This window comes from Tachypleus tridentatus, chromosome 5, assembly GCF_004210375.1.
Source record: "Tachypleus tridentatus isolate NWPU-2018 chromosome 5, ASM421037v1, whole genome shotgun sequence".
Lineage (NCBI taxonomy): Eukaryota > Metazoa > Arthropoda > Merostomata > Xiphosura > Limulidae > Tachypleus > Tachypleus tridentatus.
In genome coordinates this window covers 32973367-32995073 of record NC_134829.1, presented here as the reverse complement: position 1 = coordinate 32995073, position 21707 = coordinate 32973367, and the positions used below count along the sequence as shown (strand labels likewise).

The window sequence follows — 21707 nt, the reverse complement described above, 5'->3', positions numbered from 1 at the left end:
TTGCAAATCTCAAGTCTAAAAGCATAGCAATGTCTTGATGTATCAGGGGATGAAAATATTTCTTGTTTTCTCTAAATTGACCCAAAGAAATTTGAAACAAGGATGAGTAAATAGCATTATACACAGTTTTGTTTGTAGATAGCACAGATACATTGCAACTGTTCTGTTTTTGAAATAATATGAAAAGTTAAGATTTGTGAATGCTCATGCAGCCTGTGAAGAGAAAACTGAATTTTAACAATTTTTAAAATTTTTTCTTTTGAAATAAAGGAATTAAAGTTTAGACGATATAAAAATTTAAATTATAATGTTTATGATAATTCTTATTTCATTAACTTGTGCTGATAATAAAATTTTGAAGGTAATGCAGTAAACTTTTGTGATGTGCAGAAAGGCATTTAAAGAGTACACAATTGTCAGAGTTAATTACATGAGATACTTTCACTTTGGAAATTCCAAATCCTTTATATGGACTTATCTTTATGGTCTATGTGTATGAATTCTTTGTAGGAAAGGTCTTTTTTCATTACCTTCTCAATAGTGATCAGTTTTAAGTGGCATCTTACTAATGAAATGCAAAACAATGCCAGATTTATTTCTGATACATGCTGTCCTGCTCCAATTTTATATCAGTTATGGTTGTCACACGATTTGTATATCCAAAATTGTGTTAATGTGATTACTCAACTTTGTATTTAGATTTTATCTTATTTTATATTTCATTACGTAAACAAAATTTCCTTTGTCAGCTTAGCATCTATAACAATTTTAAGCAACTCAGTGAAATCCAGAGTAGATAACTCCAGGGTTTTTAATCCATGTATTAAATAGGATCCCATCTTTGCACACTTGTGTAAAAGATTGTAATACAGATGTTCACAATCAATTTTGAGAATTGCTTCAAGTAGAGACTTGGTTAGAATATTATGAAAACTTAGAATACTGAAAATATTTGCAAGATATAAGTAGTTTTAAAAAAACCTTTTAAGCATAAAAGTATGTTATTTTGTGTATTTAATTATAGAAATTCAAAAATACCCATATTTCAGAAGAAAATTTTATCTGCTTGATAGGTAAAAAAAAACAGAAAAAAAACTTTATGTACAGATAAATTAAAATATGTTTCAACAGAGGGGCAGGACCTGGCTGTAACACAAGAGAAATTTCAGAACGCTTGGTAACTCTGAAAGAAGAGCTGAATTTGTTGGCACATACAGAAGAAGAACTTGACTTACACCATTCCTGGGTGCAACAAAGTATAAGAAATATCACAGAAGACCCAACAAACTTCCAGTTAGCCTATGTCAGCCATGAAGACATTTGTAATTGTTTCGAAGGGGATACATTATTAGCGATACAAGCCCCATCGGGGACACAGTTAGAAGTGCCACTTCCAGAGGAGGTTAGCCATTATAATCTTTTCATATACATGTTCACATCTGTGTAGCTTTTTTGCATAATTTTATTGTTTTCATAAGAGGAATTTGAAAAACAATATTGATTTTTTTCTCCTAAAAGATGTATTTGCAAACAAAGAATATTAATTGATTAACAATTAATTAATTAATGCTTTTTTTTTTTTTAGCTATTTAACTTCATCACTATGGGCTAGGCCTATTCACACAAGTTCATTACTGCCAAAAGGATCTTAAATTTCCATAATATAATTTTTAATGTTTTGGTAAGTTTTCAGTAAACATTACAAGTCTTTTGTACAGAGAAAAATTAGATTTTTTTAATAAAGTAGTTTTACTACAAACTTCTCCATATATGGAGTCAGAATGCTGGTTGCTACTAGTACAAAATGTTTTTCATATTAAGATTAAAAATAATACAGTTCTTTGCCTGAAAATTGTCATATTTCATTTGTTTAATTTCTCAAAAATGTTTGTATTTAGTAAAAGTTTTCTACCTTCTCTTCATATGTATGCAGTTAACCCTTTTGCTACTGGTCATGTTGTCACATTTGTTGACTTGCATTCAAAATTTTACTGAACTATTATTTTATGAATTTACGTCACTAAGTTTGGAATCAAATTGTACATTATAATTCAAACTTTATTATATGAGTTAATTTTTAATATAAAAGTAACTATTAAAAGAACATAGATTTTAGTGAGTCACAGACGTGTTGAATGCAGCACTGTTTAAAATTAGATGTTTGTGATGTCAAAGTATTAAGTCTGTAGTTTTGTTCAAATTAGGAACTCAATAATATCAAGCTAGAATATAAAATAAGAACCTTATATCTTTTTATTTTGCTGAAATATGGCTTATGTACTGAATGAAACACAGTGGCTCCACTCAACTCTTTCCATCTTTGAAAACAGTACTTTATATGCACTCACTTCAATATATGACATGAATAACCAATCAACAGCTTACAGTGTCTCCAGAGTGGTTTTTGCAGCCATTTTAATTTGTGAAAAGGCTACCACATTTTATTGAAGGTAGGTTGTCTTCATTTTGCTTGAAGTTCTTTTTTAAATCTAAATATATCTGAGTCACTAAGCTTGATAAATTAATTGAATTCTGTGGTATCAATATAGTTATTTATGATTTTTATTTGGTTATTGAACTGTATATATAAAATTTGAAGGAAAAAAAATTATATTCTCCATGTGCGAAATTTTAAAAGGCTTAACAATCTATGCCCAGCAGCAACCTAGTTCAAAGGCTATAGCGAGAAGAGATAATTCTTTGCTTTACTTCTAGATTTATTGTTGTATATTAAGAAAAATAAGTTAGAAATAAACTACTAAAATAGTAATAATCTGTATAATAATTGAAATATGATTACATATTATAAATTACTAGTTCACTAAAACAGCCAAGATGGGGAAGATAAAAGGGCAGCTTTGTATTATTGGGTACGTAACATGAGTGTGTGTGTGCACTGCATCAATGCAAGTTATGAAATGTTAGCTAGGCATGACTAGAAGGTCAGTATAATAGAAAAATAATATATGTAAATATATAGCTTTATGAGACTTAAGCTACTTAGATTAAACATGTATTAAACTTAGATTATAATATGTAGTAATTTTACAACAAAAAAAAATTTTTATATACTTTATAAAGAATATAATTATCACAATGGTAGACTATAGTTCTGACACTAGTCCACTTGTGGTCAATGACATCTGAAAGGGAATTAGATGTTTTGGTTTGTGAGAATTTGCATCTTACATTTTGTTGAGAGAAAGAATATAACTACTGAGCCAAAATTTCTTTCTATGGCACTTTTCACCTCTTATTGTGGTTCCATCTAATGTCCCGTGTCAGGTATTTTTCCCAGGATGTCTTTGGTATGCTTTCAACATGTATTCCTCACTTGTAGTAGGTATACCCATATTTAGCAAGTTTATGAGAGTTTGTGTGGATTAACCTAATTTTAGCATGTGATAATATCAGTTTTTCATGTCTTCTCTGCTGTATTTGGAAAGTTTTAGTTTTTATAATTTTTTTCAGAGTAGGTTTTATTTTTATATCTTTCATCTTATTGATTCTTTGAGTAGACTCAAGTTTTATATTTATGTTTTTCTATCTTTCAACTTCTTTTGCTGGTTTTTTATTTTAGATGTTGCTTATTTTTTATTTCTATTTTGGGTAAAATTTTATAGTTTTTCTCGTTCATTATTTTTACATTTTGTGGATTCTACTAATTTCTAGTTTTGTTGGTTCATTAGTCATAATAGTTTCTCTAAGTATGTTCAGCTTATGTGTCTTTATAGCTAAACTTCATGGCGGTTTCATGGGTTTTCAGGTTCTGTCTAAAGATTTTTGCCTTCAGTTCCACTCCTCCTTCCCTCGGTATGGATTCCTGTATGTGGTGAGGGGACCTCTCAGGGAAGGTTCTGTTCTTTCAGATTACCTTCTCTGGGATCTAAACATCCACCCATGTGTTTGCCGTGCGTGGAAACCCGTGAAGGGGAGGAGAGGATCCTGATGGTTGAGGGGTCCAACCCCAACACACCACTTTGGCCTTGAATTCCTGTAGACAGACAGCCTTTGGGTGACACCCCTTGGGTCAGTCGGCTGGTCCACTTGGGCTAGAGTCTAACAAGCACCAGTATTGGAAGTTCTCAACGGGTGTTGTGGACATTGTGTCTGATGCTGGTGTCTGGGTATAGTGCTCACGAAACCCTGGCATTGCTGCAATGTCCTTACATAACATTGTAGTGTGTTCCTTCGTAGGGCTCCATGGTGGGTGAGGTCAGTGGGCACTGAAATTTTCTTTTTTCCTATGGATCCTCCTACAAAAAATTTAAATAAAATAGTGAAAAAACAGTCAATAGGTAAACGACCACGTCTTGAAGACTCATCAGCAATCTTCAATGTCTGTACCACCAGTTGTACCTCATTTTCTCATCCTACATTCTCTTTCAGAAAAATCTTTAGGGAAAATGTCCCCCTTTTTTATTCAGAAGGGACTGGAAGGACTTGCTGACTCTCCAAAGTCAGTAAGGAAGCTTCAATCTGGAGACATTGGTTGAAACATCCACATCCTAACACAGTGAACTCCTCTTGAATTCAAAGGCTATTGGGGATGTACCTATTGAGGTTACCCCTCATGCTACGTTGAATTCATCATGAGGAGTTATTGTTGAGAGGGATTTGAAGAACGTCCCTGAGTCCGAGATTCTCGCTGATTTCTCCACTTAAGGAGTTTCTGCAGTGAGGCGCATCTCCACTCGCAAAGATGGAATTACACTGCTGACAAATATCTTTGTTTTGACATTTACATCACCACGTGCACCTGCCACCATCAAGGCAGGTTATCTAAATTGCAGGGTACAGTCGTACATTCCAAACCCTCTCTGATGTTTCAGAGGTTCGGCCACTCAAAGACGTCATGTCGTGGTTCCCTGACATGTGCTTGTTATGGTGACAAGGACCACTATGCCTATGAGTGTGACACAGACCAACATTGTGTCAACTGCAATGGTTCTCACCCTACCTACTTTCATAACTTCCTGCAACTCATAACATTAGTTATCCTGAGGCTCGGAAATTGCTGTCCGCCACTTCATCTCGGACATATGTTATTGCACTTAGTTCCACAACTACAGTGGGAGTGCAGACAGATCTCTCTGTGCCTCCAAGAGAATCATTTTCAAAACAAATGAAAAGCCTTTTGACCTCCATGGTTAAAAAGGTTGATGAATCAATATCTACACCCATCTCTGTTCCTCCCATACATTCCAACAAACCCCAAGATCCACATCCTTTGGTTTCAAGTACAGACATTTCTTCAGATATATCTTTTTCTCCCACCCCAAGATGCAAAACAATCATTCGTTTACGTCCTCAGGCACTGGAATCCTTTTCCAACAACAAATACCTGCCCAATCGACCCAGGGCAGGATCCATGGAGGTCGATTGACCTCCTCCAAATTAGGACTGTTAGGAAAACAGACGTGGTCATAAACAGAAGGGTTCTCCAGCCACTTTGCCTACCAATCATTAAAAATGGCCACCTTGATACAATGGAACTGTCAAGGTTTATGTTCTAATCTGGATGACATCAAAACACTGATTGCTTCCTACCATCCTGTATGTCTTTCCTTACAAGAAACATATCTGAAACCTGCTGATAGTCACCTTTCGGCAGTTTTCTCTGTTCAGAAATGACAAGGTGTGTGATGGACGAGTACATGGAGGGTTGGCACTGTTGGTTGATCAGCATGTGCCCACCCTGTCTTTGTCACTCAGCACACCCTTGGAGACCATAGCTATCCCTGTTTCCTTGGGTCATACCATCACTGGGTCTATCTTCCTGTCCCCTGAAGAGACATATGATCTATCATACCTTGATGCTCTCGTCGAACAATTGCTGTATCCCTTTCTAATTCTGGGGGACTTTAATGGACATCATCCCCTCTGGGGAAGTGCTGTTATTGATAGGAGGGGTCGCTCTGTAGAGTGTATGCTCTCTGATCACAATCTTTTTCTTTTCAATACTGGTTCTTCCACTCATTTTCATGCACCTTGTCAGTCCTTTATCGCTGTTGATCTTTTGGTTTGCTCCCCTTCATTATTTTCCCATTTTTCATGGAGGGTTGACAATAATCCACTAGGCAGTGATTATTTTCCTATACTTTTGAGAGAGACTGGCCATGGTCGATGCCACCCTATCAGCGTGCCCCAGTGGAAGCTGGATTAGGCAGACTGGTCCACTTTCACTGCTCTTGCAGAACTTGATCCTACCATTGTCAGTCAGCCATCGATAGATGACTGTGTGGCAGCGGTAATTGACTATTATACAAGCAGCTGCTCAGCGTATTCCTAAAACCTCGAGACGTTTTCCACGACATTCTCGTCTGTGGTGGAATCCTGCTTGCCACTTGGCACAGAAGGCTCAAAAATGGGCCTGGGATACTTTCCATAGATATCCCACACTTTCGAACCACATTGCTTTCCAACGGGTTTGGCAACTCTTTTAGCTAATGTGTTCTGACTTATTCACAGAAGGCTGCCTTTTACTTAATGTTTAGTTGCATCACATTCATTATCTAACTATGTTTTTAGCTGTTGGAATCCACTGTCCTTTGTAGGAGATTGTTCAGGCTGGTATGTGAACAACTCTTAATACATTTGTCACATGTTTTCTGCACAACATAACTGTGTCTTCCTTGGGAAGATATTGTATTCTGCCTGTGGTGATTCTACATGTGCCTGTTTGCCTTTGCCAAGTTGACTTATTATTTTTTAACTTATTTAGTTGATCTACATCATCTTTCATTATACTACCTGGTGGCAGGTGTTGTTTGGTCAGGTATGCTTAATATTATATTTGCACTAAATCTGTATATCTCTATAATGCTTATTGTTGAGATGGAGTGTTTATGTAAGACTGCTGGCCACCTATCTAGTGGTGTGTCTGTGTGTGTTGTCTATATATATATATATATAAATCACTGTTTCATATATAAAGGACTGTCACGTGGATTTCACACGTAAAACAGATGGCAAATTTATGCCCATCCCTACTGACCTGTGATCCTTCCAATGTGGGTCTTTCTGCTGTTCAGAATAGGGAATTACAGATACCCATTGCACTGTTTCTGGTGTTTCATACTTCTGGATCACCTGGTGCATGTTGGGCCTTCCCTCCTCCCAGTGTAGTCCATCCAGTGGATGTTTTCTACCTGGATGGAATCCACTTGGCATAAACTGATGTACTCCAAGATGCTTCTGGTGGATGTTCTTTACTCAGGAGGACTGCAGTTGGTTTTATATGTATCCAAGGTGCTTCTCCCTGAGTGTTGCACACCTGTTCTTTTAGGGTAGTCTCTTTCTGCTTGACTGGATACTGACATTCCTTCAGTGGCCTCTCCACCTTTACAATATAGGATTTTAGCTCTGAGTGAGAGGAGGCAAGACCATATTGGAAGTTAACATTTTTTTTTACACTTAAAAATGTATTTCTAATAGGTATTTACCTCCACTCATCCACTTCTCACCCTCACTCTTCACTGGCATTGTGGTGTTTTTGGTTTGTACCTGCCAATTCTCAAAAGTGATGATTAGTGGAGGGAACTAAGAGCACCAGTGTAGAGGGAGCAGTACAATTGGAAAGGGTAGTCACATGTTCTAAAATAGCATGAAACTGATGGGGTATAAAAGACTGGTGTGCTGTTAGCAGAAAACGTTTTAGTAGTACTAAAATATAGCTTTGGGTAGGAAGAGGTAGGTATGTACTAGAAATACATTTTCAGTGTAAGAAAATGTTATCTTTTGTTTTTTCAGAATGACTGTAAATTGTAACAAGAAACTATAACTGTTTTTCTTGAATATCTTAAAGATTGTAGGAGGATATATATCTGTTTACTTGGATTTTGTTTTATTGGCATTTGGCCTGTGGCTAGCTAATAATTCTACTACACATGTAAATTACTCAGCAGATGCTTAAGTTATTGTATTGAATTACTTAGAGCTTGTGAGCATACCTCATACTTCATGAATAATTTTTGTTCATTATCTTTTTTACTCTAATAAATTTCTGGTTCTTATATTTTAGTTAACAATGAGTAAAAAATATATATGAAAAATATATGGTACTTGCCTATATATTTTATATTTTGTTGTCAACTATTGATGAAACCTAAGTCTACTTTTTCATTCTGATGTTACAAGTACACTAAATTTTTATGTAACTGAATAATGCACCTAAGAACAGAATAATATCATGCACAAAGTGAACAATCTCTTGTAACTATCGTAATTTACCTGGCTTTTTAACTCTGTGTTTGAGAGCCTTAATATTTTGCTAGCCTTGTTGATGTGAATAGAGCAAGAGAAATTTTTAGACTGGAGGAGAAACAGAATAATATAATACATCTTTTAATAGATTAAAACTTTAATTTTCTATTGATTATAAGTAATAAGGTATAAAATGTTAGGGAGAACTATTGGGAGTTTGTGAAAGAGAGAATGTGGCAAGTGGGTCTGATTTTCTATCATGTGGCTCTGGATATGAATTGCATTAAAGGCTATAAAAATTATTCTTTGCCTTAGTAATATGTGTATTGTAATGAGTAATTTATACTAAATTCTGTGACGTGATAGAGAAGGAATGTTATAATTCTTATACTAGAGGAGGTTGAAGATTTTTTAAAATATTTCATTATAAAATTAAGAACTCAAAAGTTATTAACTGTTACTTGATGTCAGTTTTATTCATATGCAATGGTAATAAAGTAGCTTGCTTAAATTTTGAATATAACTCTTTAAATAAGAGGTCAAGATGTGAACTTTAACCTATCCATAAAGAGATGATTAAACTAGGAAGTTTTTAACAAAAACTAATGTTTTATGACAGTTTCTGCTATGTGTTCCAGATTAAGTTAGTTGAAAAAGTTTTCATAATTAATAAAACTTCAATTAAAGGATATACTATTCCTATTTTTTGCAAGGTGTTAAACTACAATGTTAATCTTGTCATCCTTTTGTGGTTAATTTATTAATTTTGGGAAAAACATTAGTTTTTTTAATTAAACCATTATAATTGAGAACATGAATTTAAGTCAAAACTGACAAGAGATGGATCTGTGATGTCTTTTATAGCATGGAACACAGAAGAAGAAATATCAAATACATTTGAAGTCAGCTTCTGGACCTATTAATGTTCTTCTAGTGAACAAGGAGAGTGCTTCATCAAGCCCTATTATAGTTCAGGTGGGATTGTAGAGTTTTTAATTTTGCTAGGTAAATTCCATTCATGTGAAAAGTTCTAATATTCTAAGGCATATGTGAAAGCTTTAACAAAACTCTTGAAATTAAAACAGTGTGCTAATTTAAATATTAGATATAAGGTGTCAATTTCCAGACATCAGCATGCAAGTTGAAACTTTGATGTTATCACTTGTGTGGTGTTTGTTGAAATGTGTAGGTGGAGCTATTGTGTAGATATTAGTTATAAGTAAGAACAGGAAAATTTAGTCACAGAAGTGGAACAAACTAATCAGTTGGGTGAGTGTCAATGCTTTCTATTTTATAATGTGTAAATGTGCAGAAAAAAGAAAAGTTGTATGTACTCTAAACCTGGAAGGAAAGCCATTGTAAAAGAATCATTAGTATGAATATATAAGTAAAATAATATACAAGAATATATATTATATTCTATTATATGTTGTTTAGCATATTTGAAACAAATGTAATTAATAATACATTGTGTCTTGATTGAAACTACATTCACATTCTCACAGATATTGTACAATATTTATTCAGAATCACCAAACAACTTTTAATTTTAGAACTTTGAACAGTAATTTTTGTTTGATGTACTTAAACCCTTTCTCTGCAGCTTGGATCCCCCAGTGGAACAGTGGTAAGTCTTTGGATTTACAATGCTAAAATGTGCTGGAAAATATGTTTCAGCTGCATTGAATGGTTTCATAAATATTCATGCAAAGTTTGTTAATTAGCTTCAAGAATAATGTACGTAATCAAACATTACTAATATTATTGTAAATATAGTTCATTAACTTTAACAGTAACTGTTATAGTAATAAGGAACTAACATACTATTTACTATACAACTTAATATTTTGTAAGCAACCATGTGGTAAGAAATAAAAGTTTCTAGTTACATAACATGTTGCTTCTGAGCATGTGTAAATTATGGTGAAAATTAATTTGTTTCAACACTGACGAAAACTTAATTTTCCTATGTAAAGTTTCTGTAGCTACTAACAATGTTAAAATTGATAGTTTCATTAAAAGTTATAGGTTAGAATTAAGTTTCCAATAAATATATATTCATATATGTAACAAAACACTGAAATATTAGATAATTCTAACTTTTTGACCCCTTTATTAATTTTTGTACTGGTTTAATTACTTCAAATATCACCCTGCAGGATATAATTTTGCAGTAAATCTGTAACAAAAACATTTCAATAACATTTTGCAATTGAACATAAACTATTTATGTGAATTATTAATGAAAAACAATAATTCTTTATGAAAAGCAAATTCCTTTCATAACTGAAAATACCTGCTTTACAAAAAATCTTTCTTTAGGTTTATTCAATGATTTGTACAGATTTTGAGGTTGTTTTTTTGATAAAGTTTTACTACCATTAAATATGTCTTCGAGTCTTTTATCTACTATTTGTTTTAATTGAATATTAACAAGTGAAGTATCAGTACGTAAGTTTAGACAGTAAGTTCATATGAAAAATATAGTATTCTTTTTTTATACATAGTAGTCTGTCAGATGTGAACGTTATGGTTGTTCTTAGAAAATGAGGGTCTCTATAAAGTGACTAAGGGCTGTATATGTTTTTATATTGTATACTTATTAATATGTGAAATTTTTATAGCTTGAAATATGAGAAATATTGCATTTTAAGTTGTATATAGTAAATAAGTTAATATGGGTGTGTTAGGCTAATGATTCTTCAGTAGGTTCTGTGACTTGTTAGTGATAAATTCAGTGATGTGTGTGTTTTCTTATAGCAAACGCGCAACGGGCTATCTGCTGAGTCCACCGAGGGGAATCGAACCCCTGGTTTTTGCATTGTAAATCCATAGACTTACTGCTGTACCAGCAGGGGACAAATTCAATAATAAATGAACAACACACATTCTGCTAATTTTAAAATAATATATTCAAAACATGTTAAACCAATATTCTTTACACTATGTAAATCATAGTTGTAACATAAATACTATACAGTTTTCTTTTTGTAAAAAGTTTACTCAGGTTAATTCAATTGCTTTAGAATTCACTTCACAAGCTGAACTATTTTCCTCAGTTTTTTATCGTAAACACCATTATTGTACAATTCACTTATTCCCTTTCTTCTCTCTCTCTTATCAAAACAGTATCGGTGTATAATTCACTTGCGTTATCACAATTGTGTCCTGAATATGATACTTTTCTTTTTTTTTTGTATTTAGGCCTACTTACAAATAATCATTTGCTTTTTGTCAAAGTTCTCATAAAGTTCAAGTTGCTTTAGAACACCCTTTGAGACAGATTATTCTACTAAAATGTCAGAAAACTGTTAATCTCGCTTGTTTTGCTGTTCTCTCCTATGATGGTTAACATTACATTTTTTTACCTATCTCCAACTGAAACTCTCTTTCTTCATTCAGCTTTAAATTTGACTTCCTTCTTTCTCTCTTTTTTGTCTGCTTACTGCTATTTATAGATCAATCACTTAGACTCTTCTATAAATCTTTATATCCTAAACATGAATGGATTGCATATGATGTTCAAGAGCTTCAACATTTGTAAGTTATAAACACAACTTCCAACAATCATCTGCTTTTAATTTTCTTATTATAAAAAAAAATTAAATCATTCATGAAGTAATAATTCACAAAATAAATTAATTAATAGTCTTCACTAAACAGCTTTTTATATCTGACATTTTTTAAAAAAATAGATTTACACAGTTTATCAAAAGGTTAATTTTGCCTAATACTGTAATTAATGGTACTTTTTAAGTTGAGCAAACAAAAAGTTAGAATTATTGACTATTAAGAACAGGTCCCCCCTTTTTGTGAAGATCCACCAGATGCTTCATCAAACACAAATGTAGAAGACAGTAGCCTTATGATTTCTGCTTTATCACAAGAGCAAGTAACACTACCTCCTCGTGCTTCTACCAGACAGACACGACAACAACAAACCTCAGTGCCAAAACCTGCAGCAGAAACAACAGAGGTATGTTTATTTGCTTTAAAGCTAAAAAATATTAGTAACAATAAGAATATTTTTTAATCATGATTGAAAAATAGGTTTCCTATCTAATGTTACTAGAACATCTAAAATATAGAAATTGTTTTTCAGTTTTTTCTTTTGCCACTTAGAATAACGATATTTAAAATGAACTAATGGCACCCATTTAATTTTTGAATCCTGCTTAAATTTTACTAGAGATGCTGCAACTAACAAATTCTTAAACCCACAAACAATTTGCTATATTAATAGTTTAGATAAATTTGTTTAAAAAAAACTGATCTAACTTAAGGATTAATCGTGTGTTCATGGTTTCGATCTTGGATCTTAGAAGCTATATGTACAAACTTCCACTATAACTCTGAATTTTTGTAATGTCTTTGGAATTTGGTAAGCCTGTAGTAAATGTTAAAAATCCATAGTATACAAAAATAAAAATTTTTGATAAGGTAATATTTACTTAAGATCTGTGTGAATTTCTGAAACCATTCTTTCTTAAGCCTCCTTCAGTTTTGCAGATTTGAATGTCTAAAAAGAAAGAATTTGTGTAGCTTTCAAGTATGGATTTTAGTACACAAAATTCGCCAGAATTGAATTTTTCAAAAGTACTCTAATTTATGGAGCACGACAAATTTATTGATATCTTAACAAATCAAGAAAGTAGGTGCTGCACATTTTAGACTTTTGCCTGTATTTATGCTTATGAGGTCTGAATAAAACAACATGAATCAAGATTAACATGTAATTGTAATACATTTATACAAAAATGAACAAAAATGTTTAGAAATGAGTAGTTTTTTGAGATTTGTGACTAATGTAAATCACTTTCACGTATTAGTCCCCAAATATAGTCTCCCATCATGATTTTGCTATATGCTCCTTGTTAGCAGCATTCAAAGTCCTTTATATCTTGGTGGAAGGGCTTGCCTTGCTCCTCTGAGTGTGCTCCCATGTTCTCCTTGAATTTATCAAGATGAGCGTCAAGGATATGGACTTTCAGGGACGTCCTGTAGCCCATTTTGCTGTAGTTCTTCACCACAGCCTCAACCAGGTCCACATAATTTCCAATGTGACAAAGCTGCAGCAAGCTTATATTCTGTTCCTACTGAACTTCTTGGGGAATTCCATGCACTCCAGCATCTTTTGCATTTGTGGTCCAACAAAGACACCAGCTTTGACCTTTGCCTCAGATAGCTTAGGGAAGAAGTCTCGAAGGTACTTGAAGGCTGCAGACTCCTTATCAAGAGCTGTGACAAATTGTTTTGTAGGACCCAATTTTATGTGCAGTGGTGGGAACAACATCTACTGGAGGTCCACTAGTGGCTCGCGCTTGACATTGTGCCTTCCCACAGAGAACTCAGTTCATTGTGGCCAGTGCTTCCTGTTGTAGTGCGCTGTGGTGTCTCTGCTGTTCCAAAGGCAAAGATAACAGGGCAACTTGGTAAAGCCTCCTTGGAGATCCATCAGGAATGCCACCATTTTGAAGTCTCCAATAACCTCCCAGCCATACTCATTGTACTTCAAGGCTTCTAGCAAGGTCTTGAAGCTGTTGTATTCCTCTTTGAGGTGCGTCGAATGAGCCAGGGGAAGAAACAGATACTTATTCCTGTTATGGAGCAGCACAGCTTTGAAGCTTCTGGATGAGCTGTCAATGAAAAAGTGCCACTTGTTCAGGTTACAGGCAATTTATCAGTGTAAGACTAGAGGGAAGGCAGCTAGGTATCACCACCCACCGTCAACTCTTGGGCTACTCTTTTACCAACGAATAGTGGGATTGACCGTAACATTATAATGTCTCCAAGGCTGAAAGGGCAAGCATGTTTGGTGTGACAGGTAAATAAAAACTGACACTATATGTTTCCACTGTGATAAAATTGTCACTTGTCTAGGCCAATGTCTGATTGAAAACCACCACAGAGTGGTAAAAGATAGGCTTGGCTCTGCCAGCTCAGAAAATTTGAGTTAATCATAGATTCAGTAATGTTAAATAATATTTATAATAAAAATAGCAATTAAAATAAATATACTAGCCAATACTGTTAATGAAAGTAATCTGAAAGAAGGGAATTAAACTCTATTGTTATTGGAAAATAAATAATAATACTCACTGCCCATAAAATCTGCATAGTCTACTCTCGTTGAAGTCATGTTTTATACTGCTCACATAGTTTTCTGAATGTTCTTAAAAGTTCTGGTCGTTAAGTTACATTATTACATTTTGTCAAATTCCTCTTCAGTCAAACAAGAATACAAGTGTCTGAATTTAAACAAAAATAGTCTAGTATTAAGTATTTACAAAAATAATGCTAAACAGTTCAACAGATGTGCTATCTAAGAAATAGAAGTGATCTCTCTATTTCTAAAAATTAACTTTAAACATACCTCGATCTACATCTAGAGGTGTCAATATAGCGTGTCCTTGAGCAGTGCTGAGAGCAAGATAGGCCAAACCCATTGTAGCAGCCAGGGAAAAGGTAACAGCAAACCATGTGACACCCCCGAGAATGAATCCCCAAACACCCTGAAAAAATACAAACAAAAACAAAGTAAATCACATAGGACTAAATGTTTCAAACTTATAATAAATCATGAATGCCAAAATGTTCTGACATATTGAAATACATTATTCAGTTATTGATAAAAAGTGGAAACTCTATCATAAAAACTATAATATTTTTAAACATATTGAGATGTTGTTATTAAGCCTGGTTACAAGTCCACTTCCTTTGGAGAGTGTCGGTGGAGATTTTGTTGACCCTTCCTAATAACTTAAACACCCGTGTAGTTAATAAAAATAGTTAATATGATTTTTAAGCAGTTAGGGAGAATGAATTTGGTGGATTATAAAAACAGTTAACATGATTTTTAAGCAGTTAGGGAGAATGAATTTGGATGGGCTAGAGTGAGAATTATGGGTGGATTATCCACTTCTGCATCACCCAAGAACCTGGCCTGGTTGTTATTTATAGAGAATCCATACAAAAATGAATCCACCACAAAAGTCACTGTAACCTTCTCATTGTACTGAATTAATGTAGAAGTTAGATTGTAAGATTTGAAACATTCATTACAATGTATTATTTAGCAGATTGTAACACTGAAATATTATATGGCAGTGACATTACCAAAACAACTAAGTATCTTGTGATTGTCCTGTTACGTTATGTTTAAAAAGCTACGCAATATTAATCTCAAAAATTGTAATGTTTGAAACAATGATGCAAGTGTCTTTTTTGTGTATACATAAGCAAACACATAAATATCAAATTGTTAACTATGTGTGGGTGAAATATCAGATTGGGCGTAGTAAAACTACTGTTGCAAATTTCTTAAAATACCCTGAGGGATACAGAATGAGAATTTCAAGTGGTTGGCTAAAGAAAAGTTTACCAGCGTTGAGCAGGAGGATTCGACAGGTTGTCGGGCAGACGACAGCTGATCATCGAACCAGATTAAGGCCCTTACGAATGCAAATGCAGCTTAAGAACAATAAGCCTGTATCTACAAGAGAAAGGCTTCCAAATCCGTAAACATCTTCAAAGGCCACACCTCATTCCATACCACGAAACAGCTTGGTTAAACTTTGCTGAGAAGCACCAAACATGGGATGTAGAAAAGTGGACGAAGGTTTTGTTCTCTGATGAGAAAAAATGTAACCTGGATGGTCCAAATGGCTTCCAACATTACTGGCATGGTAAGGATATCCTACCGGAGATATTTTCTACACGACACAGTGGAGGAGGTTCCATCATGATCTGGGGTGCTTTCTTCTTCCATGGAACAATGGAGCTTCAGGTTATACAGGGACATCAAACAGCAGCTGGTTATGTTGGCATGTTGGAAAGAGCATCCTTATTGACTGAAGGCTCTCGCTTGTGTGGAAATGACTGTATCTTTCAGCAGGACAATGCTGTAATCCACAATGCTGTTGTATTCTTCTTTGAGGTGCACCAAATGAGAAAATTCTAAAAGGTTCTGAAAATTCTTGTAAGTCCAAGAAAATTCTCAGTACTGAATTTACCTGGAATGTTCTGGAAAATAGGTAAATTTGAAAATTTTATTACCCAGATCACAAAAGCAAAATTTGGAGATAAAAATAGGTCTTTTACATTTACTTTAGGCATAAGCAATTGGGAAATAACACTCTGTCCAGGATCAAGAAAAACTAAAAATTTGTTACATCGTGTAACTGAATTGAATAATCCATGTAAATATATATCTTATTAGTAGTATTTTTAAATTGAACATTGTGTGGTCTTGTATAGTTTAAATTTGATAAAAGATGTCTTCTCTCTGTTGTATGGTTCTGACTTCTGCTGATGTTTCTTCTAGTTGGATGGGTTTTGTTATTCGATGTTCACTTTTACCCTAGTTTTATTTTGTATATCTTGTACATGAAATCCTAAATTATTTTCATCTTGTTGATTGACAACATAGATAAATAGAAGAAAAATTTGTGGCATGATGCCTGAAAATAAATTTATTTTGTGTGTGAAGTATTTAATGACAGATTTATGACTTTGGGAGATAATAAAGAAGCTCATGTTTATATTCACAATTATGATCAACTTAACTCAGCATGCACTTTATCCTATAGACCAATCTTGTAATCAGTTTGTTCTTTTTTATAGTTTTTGTTCTGTAACTTTTAAACTAGTAAACATTATCTTTATAAAATTAGACAGATTATCAGTAAACATTACAAAGCTTATGTTCACAAGATAAGTTCACAAGAATGTTTTGTTTTTCTTGTCTTTTTTCTTTTGAAATGTTGACTATCCAAATAATTTTAAGATTAAAAATACTTTTATGCATCAGAAAATTTCAAAATTTCACATGAATTTTTTTATAATCTTCAGAGATTATTGAATCTTTTTATAGGTTTTGTCAATTTGACTGACCTTGTAATCATAAAAAATTAGTAAATTAGAAATAAATTGCTTTTTTTTATTCTAGAATGAGTACAGGTTATAACACAAAAACACAAATGTTTAGTCTGAATAGTGTAAATTTCATAAATTAAACATTTATATATGTTTATTGTTTTTATTATATATACCTTCCAGTTATGCATGGCTAACATTTCAGAAGTTGCAATGATATGGCATATGTACACTCATGTTACTGTATCCACAGTATTTTAGTGGACTAGTATTTTTTAAAATACAGTCAAGTTTCAGTTATGTGTGTATATGCATTATTACTATTTACAAATAAGTTATTCAACTTATTTTTCTTAAAACATAGAACAGTAAATAAAGGAGTGCAGCAAATAATTCTTCTAGTTTATGAATTTTGTACTTGTTTGGTGCTTGCCATATGTTTCGAAGCCTTTTCAAATTTTGCATGTGGAGGATGTGAAAGGAAATAATTTTGTTTTTAGATTTGATACACACATTTTGAAATAACCAAAAAATCATAAATTACTACTGTGTACCCTTGAATAATGAAGCCATCAGATAATGAATTGCCTCCCACATACCCCATTGACTCACAATAGATATTTTTCACATAATGAATTGTGCCAATTTCAGCTGATAAGTGACACTCATTTACGAACATTTTGGAGTCAGTCTATCTTTGTTTACATAGTTTGCCATGTTGTGGCCGAGGAAAGAGGTCTTTTTACAAACTTTGTGATTTTAGTGAACGTATAGTGATTGTGATGGCCTCTAAAGGTAATTTGCAAAAGTACAAGAAGAGTAGGGATTGTGTAACCCTGAAGATAAAGTAGGATGTTATTGAGAAGTCAGAAAAAGAAGGCAAAACAAGTGTGCTTGCTAAAGAGTATGGTTTTTCTTCATCAACAATTTCCACCATCCTGCTAAATAAGGTGAAAGTTAAAGCTATCAAAGTGAGGAATGCTTCAACCACGATCATTAAAGGAAGGGAAAGAATTGTAGAAATGAAAGATTGCTGTTTCTTTGGGTTCACGATAGGTAAGAGCGAGATAAGTCCATAGATAATATTATGATGCGTGAGAAGGCTAAAACCATTTTTAACACCTTAAACATGAATCATTTCAATCCTCAGGCTTGGTTTTTGAAGATTTTTAGGCAATCAAGAATTGGAATGTAAGGTTCAAGCAAAGAAGTGATATCCATTCTGTTGAATTTGCTGAATTAATGAAGGAGGATGGATATTTAGCCCAGTAAGAGTTTAATGTAGATGAAATTGGGTTCTTTTGAAAAAAGATGCCCCAGAGAACTTGTATCACCAAGGAAGAAAATGTTTTGCCAAGCTATAAATAAGTCTCAAAAGGATAGGCTTACCAAGTTGCTTGGGACTAATACATCGGGTGATTTCAAATTGAAGCTTGTGCTGGTGTACTGTTATGAGAATCCAAGGGTATTTAAGCAACAAAATATTATGAGGTGATTTGGGGATTTATTAGAAATCTGACCATAGGACATGGATAACCAGGCAGCTGTTTTATGAATGGGCTTCTGAAGTTTTTGCCCCACTGTGAAAAAGTATCTAAAAACTAAATTAAAGTGAAGGCTCTGTTACTCTTGGACAATTTACCTGCCAATGACCTTGAACTTGCTTCCTCTTTGATAGCCAAATTTCCTTTCAAAGTTCTTGCCTCCTAACACTACAGCTTTAATCCAGCCTATGAAACAGCAACTGATAGTCAGTATCAAGAGGCTCTACGACAAGAAAGTTTTCCACAAGTGTTTTGAGGTTACATCACATGAAGAATTTTGGAAGACTCAATTTAACATTCTGGAAACTGTAAAGACCATTGTCTTAGCATGGTAAGAAGTGTCAGTGTGCTGCTTGAATACTGTATGGAGACTTCATTTGCCAGAAAGACTGAGGGATTTGAATGTGTTGCTGCTGCACAATAGGAAATTTTCTCTGTTGGTGAGTTTATGGGGCTAGATGTGGACCAGGATGATGGAGAAGAGCTTAACTCTCACAATAGGCAGCTCATCATAGAGAAGCTGCAAGAACTGGACAGCTTCATTGAATATGACAGTGGGGAGAAGGAACAAGAAGATGTCTTGACAACTGAATGAACTTTAAAACTTGGTACACCATCGAGAAATAGGTTGCATACATACATCCAGAGAGCAGAGTTTCAAATCTGTCAGTCTGATGACAAAGCCTTTATATGTGAAGGTGTTCATCCACATGTAAAGTTGTTTAAATTACCTTATTGACCACTATAAATAGTTATCTGTAACTTTCAACAAAATCTCCTTCATTTTTACTTTATATTTATTTAATTGATTTGTATATTTATCATTGGATGTTCTAATAATTTTATTTAGTTTCTCTATTAAATCCATTGAATATTAGCTTTTTCACTGATATTTAAACATTTATTATGAAATCTGAATAATGGTGAAATTATAATGCTTATATCAGAAGAATATGGCACATTACTATTAAAAGAAAGACATGTACTGGAAAAGAAAAATATTTAGATTGATATCATTATTTTAATTTCTACGTCTAAATAATGTACCTCTACATGAGAAACTGAAGTATTTGCAATGTCTTACTCAACTGGATAAATAGACAAATAAGATCTTTTATGTTTTTGGAGCTAAATTTTCTTTCTTCCAGTACTATATAAGGATAACAGTACTGTTCTGTTAATCAAAGAAAGCAACAACAAAAAATTTAAACTTTTTCTATGATATTTACAGACATTTCCAGAATTTGTGACTCAGTCATTACATAGATACCGTTATAAAAGGAAACACTGTACAGTATTGTAAAGTTCTGATGACCTCTTGAGGAGACATTTAAAATACTATTTCAGTGAACAATCCAAACCATTTGTACATACTCAGTGCTACCACCTGCCTGATATAGTGTAGAAGAAGTTACATTCCATAAGCACAGTTTTTTATGAAGCTTTTAAATATTATTTACAAAATTTTAAGTTTTAGTTTTATAGGTTGGAATAAAATTTTAAATATGAAATAACATTAGGTTTGTTTTTTGGCATATGATGCAACTTCTCATTTTTAGTAAAGTTAAAGTAGTTCTTTCTCTACATTTTACTAACAGGAACCCATGGAAGTGCAGACTACTCCTCTGCCCCCAATCACTCGTATGGCCACAAGGCAGTCGCCAAGAAAGTCTAATCGGCAGCTTGCTGGTGCTTCTAGTGAAAAGATGGGAAGTTTAGAAACTTTGCAAAAAAATGCTGAAGTTAGTGTTAAAAAAGGTAAATTAATGCTATCTAAATATATATTAAAATTAGTGAGACTTCCAGAACAAGAGTTCAATTTCGGTATCCAAGTTTTACCTTTTTTTTTTTTTAAAGGCTATTTTTGTTGGTCTTAAACTAATCATATAAACAAATAAAGGTATTAGTGAAACAAAAAGTATAGTATGCTGCTTAGCCTTTGAAATTACTATTTGAAATTTATTAGTTTTTTTTATGTGCATTACTAGGATATGATTTTGAATAATTGTGGTATAAATGAAGTCATCAAAATGCATACACAGAAGATGAGATGGATTAACTATTCTGTGTAACAAACATACTGTAGATATTTTTTCGTTAGTTTTGAGTGTATGTAATTTATCTATAACCCTCTTTACAGTTTTTTTTATTTCATAGTATGTTTAGTCCTGTAAAAACTTTTTTATTCTTTATGCTTTTCTTATGCGTTGAAATTTTATTTTGATGCAGAGTGAACAAATAGTATGATTTTTTAACTTATTAACAAGTGAAATAATTTCTCTAGTTACAAACAGGCCTTCATCTGAAAAGCACGTGTATATTACCTTTTCAAAATTTGAAAGGAAAACTTCAGGAATCGTCACTACATTTTTTTCTTCAGAACAAAAAAAAAGTACTTCTTCCAAGCGTTGATAAAGCTCTTAATCTTTCTTACAAAAATAATTAACTGAAGTACAGAGTTTACACCTGAGATTTTGATTAGAAATATGACAAAGAAATGTCCCATAAGCAACTGTGGTAACATTTTCTCAAAACAGGACTTACATGTTTCCAGTTTCCATTTCTGTAGCTCTCAGTTTGGCTGGTTGTGATTTTGAAATTATTTATTTACTTCATTAGTTCTGTCTAAGTATACAAATTTTAGAACAGTGCCTCTACCATAGCCCAGCACTGATGGAATTATTCAAAATATTCGTCTCTAATCACAAACAAGCATTTGTGAAAAACTATATCTTTATTATGGATCTGTCTGTGGTAATGTTATGGATGTTTTATTATTTGGTATTTAAATGTAACAAGTTTCTGTGATTTTGTGTTTTGAAATAAAAACAAATTGTAACAATGTCATGTGAAAACCAATTGTAGTCCTGTAAAAGTTTGTTCATTTTGATGAAATTAAATTTTTTCTTTGGGTTTTTGTTGTTGTTCTTGTTTTTATTTTCAAGTCACTTGAATGTTTACATTTACAATCAGTATATGTGTTTTATCAGAAGCTAGTACAAGCAGTGGGAGCATGGAGAAGGACGTGAAAGAAATTACAGATGACTTCTTAGATCCATCTAAAGGTTTGTTTTGATTAAGAAA

At 33.2% G+C, this 21707-nt stretch overlaps 1 protein-coding gene across 3 annotated transcripts in view; it reads left to right on the top strand.

Moving 5' to 3' along the window:
* Positions 1-21707, top strand: part of LOC143250872 (transcription factor E2F5-like) — a 36116-nt gene that overhangs the window by 6608 nt on the left and 7801 nt on the right. For 2 of the 3 annotated variants that reach the window (XM_076502000.1, XM_076502002.1), the window contains exons 3-7: positions 1132-1402; positions 9070-9180; positions 12005-12181; positions 20222-20381; positions 21614-21688. In XM_076502000.1, coding sequence (XP_076358115.1) covers positions 1132-1402; positions 9070-9180; positions 12005-12181; positions 20222-20381; positions 21614-21688 — 794 coding nt within the window. The remainder of the gene's footprint in view (positions 1-1131; positions 1403-9069; positions 9181-12004; positions 12182-20221; positions 20382-21613; positions 21689-21707) is intronic. The other variant, XM_076502001.1, reaches the window with a different exon arrangement.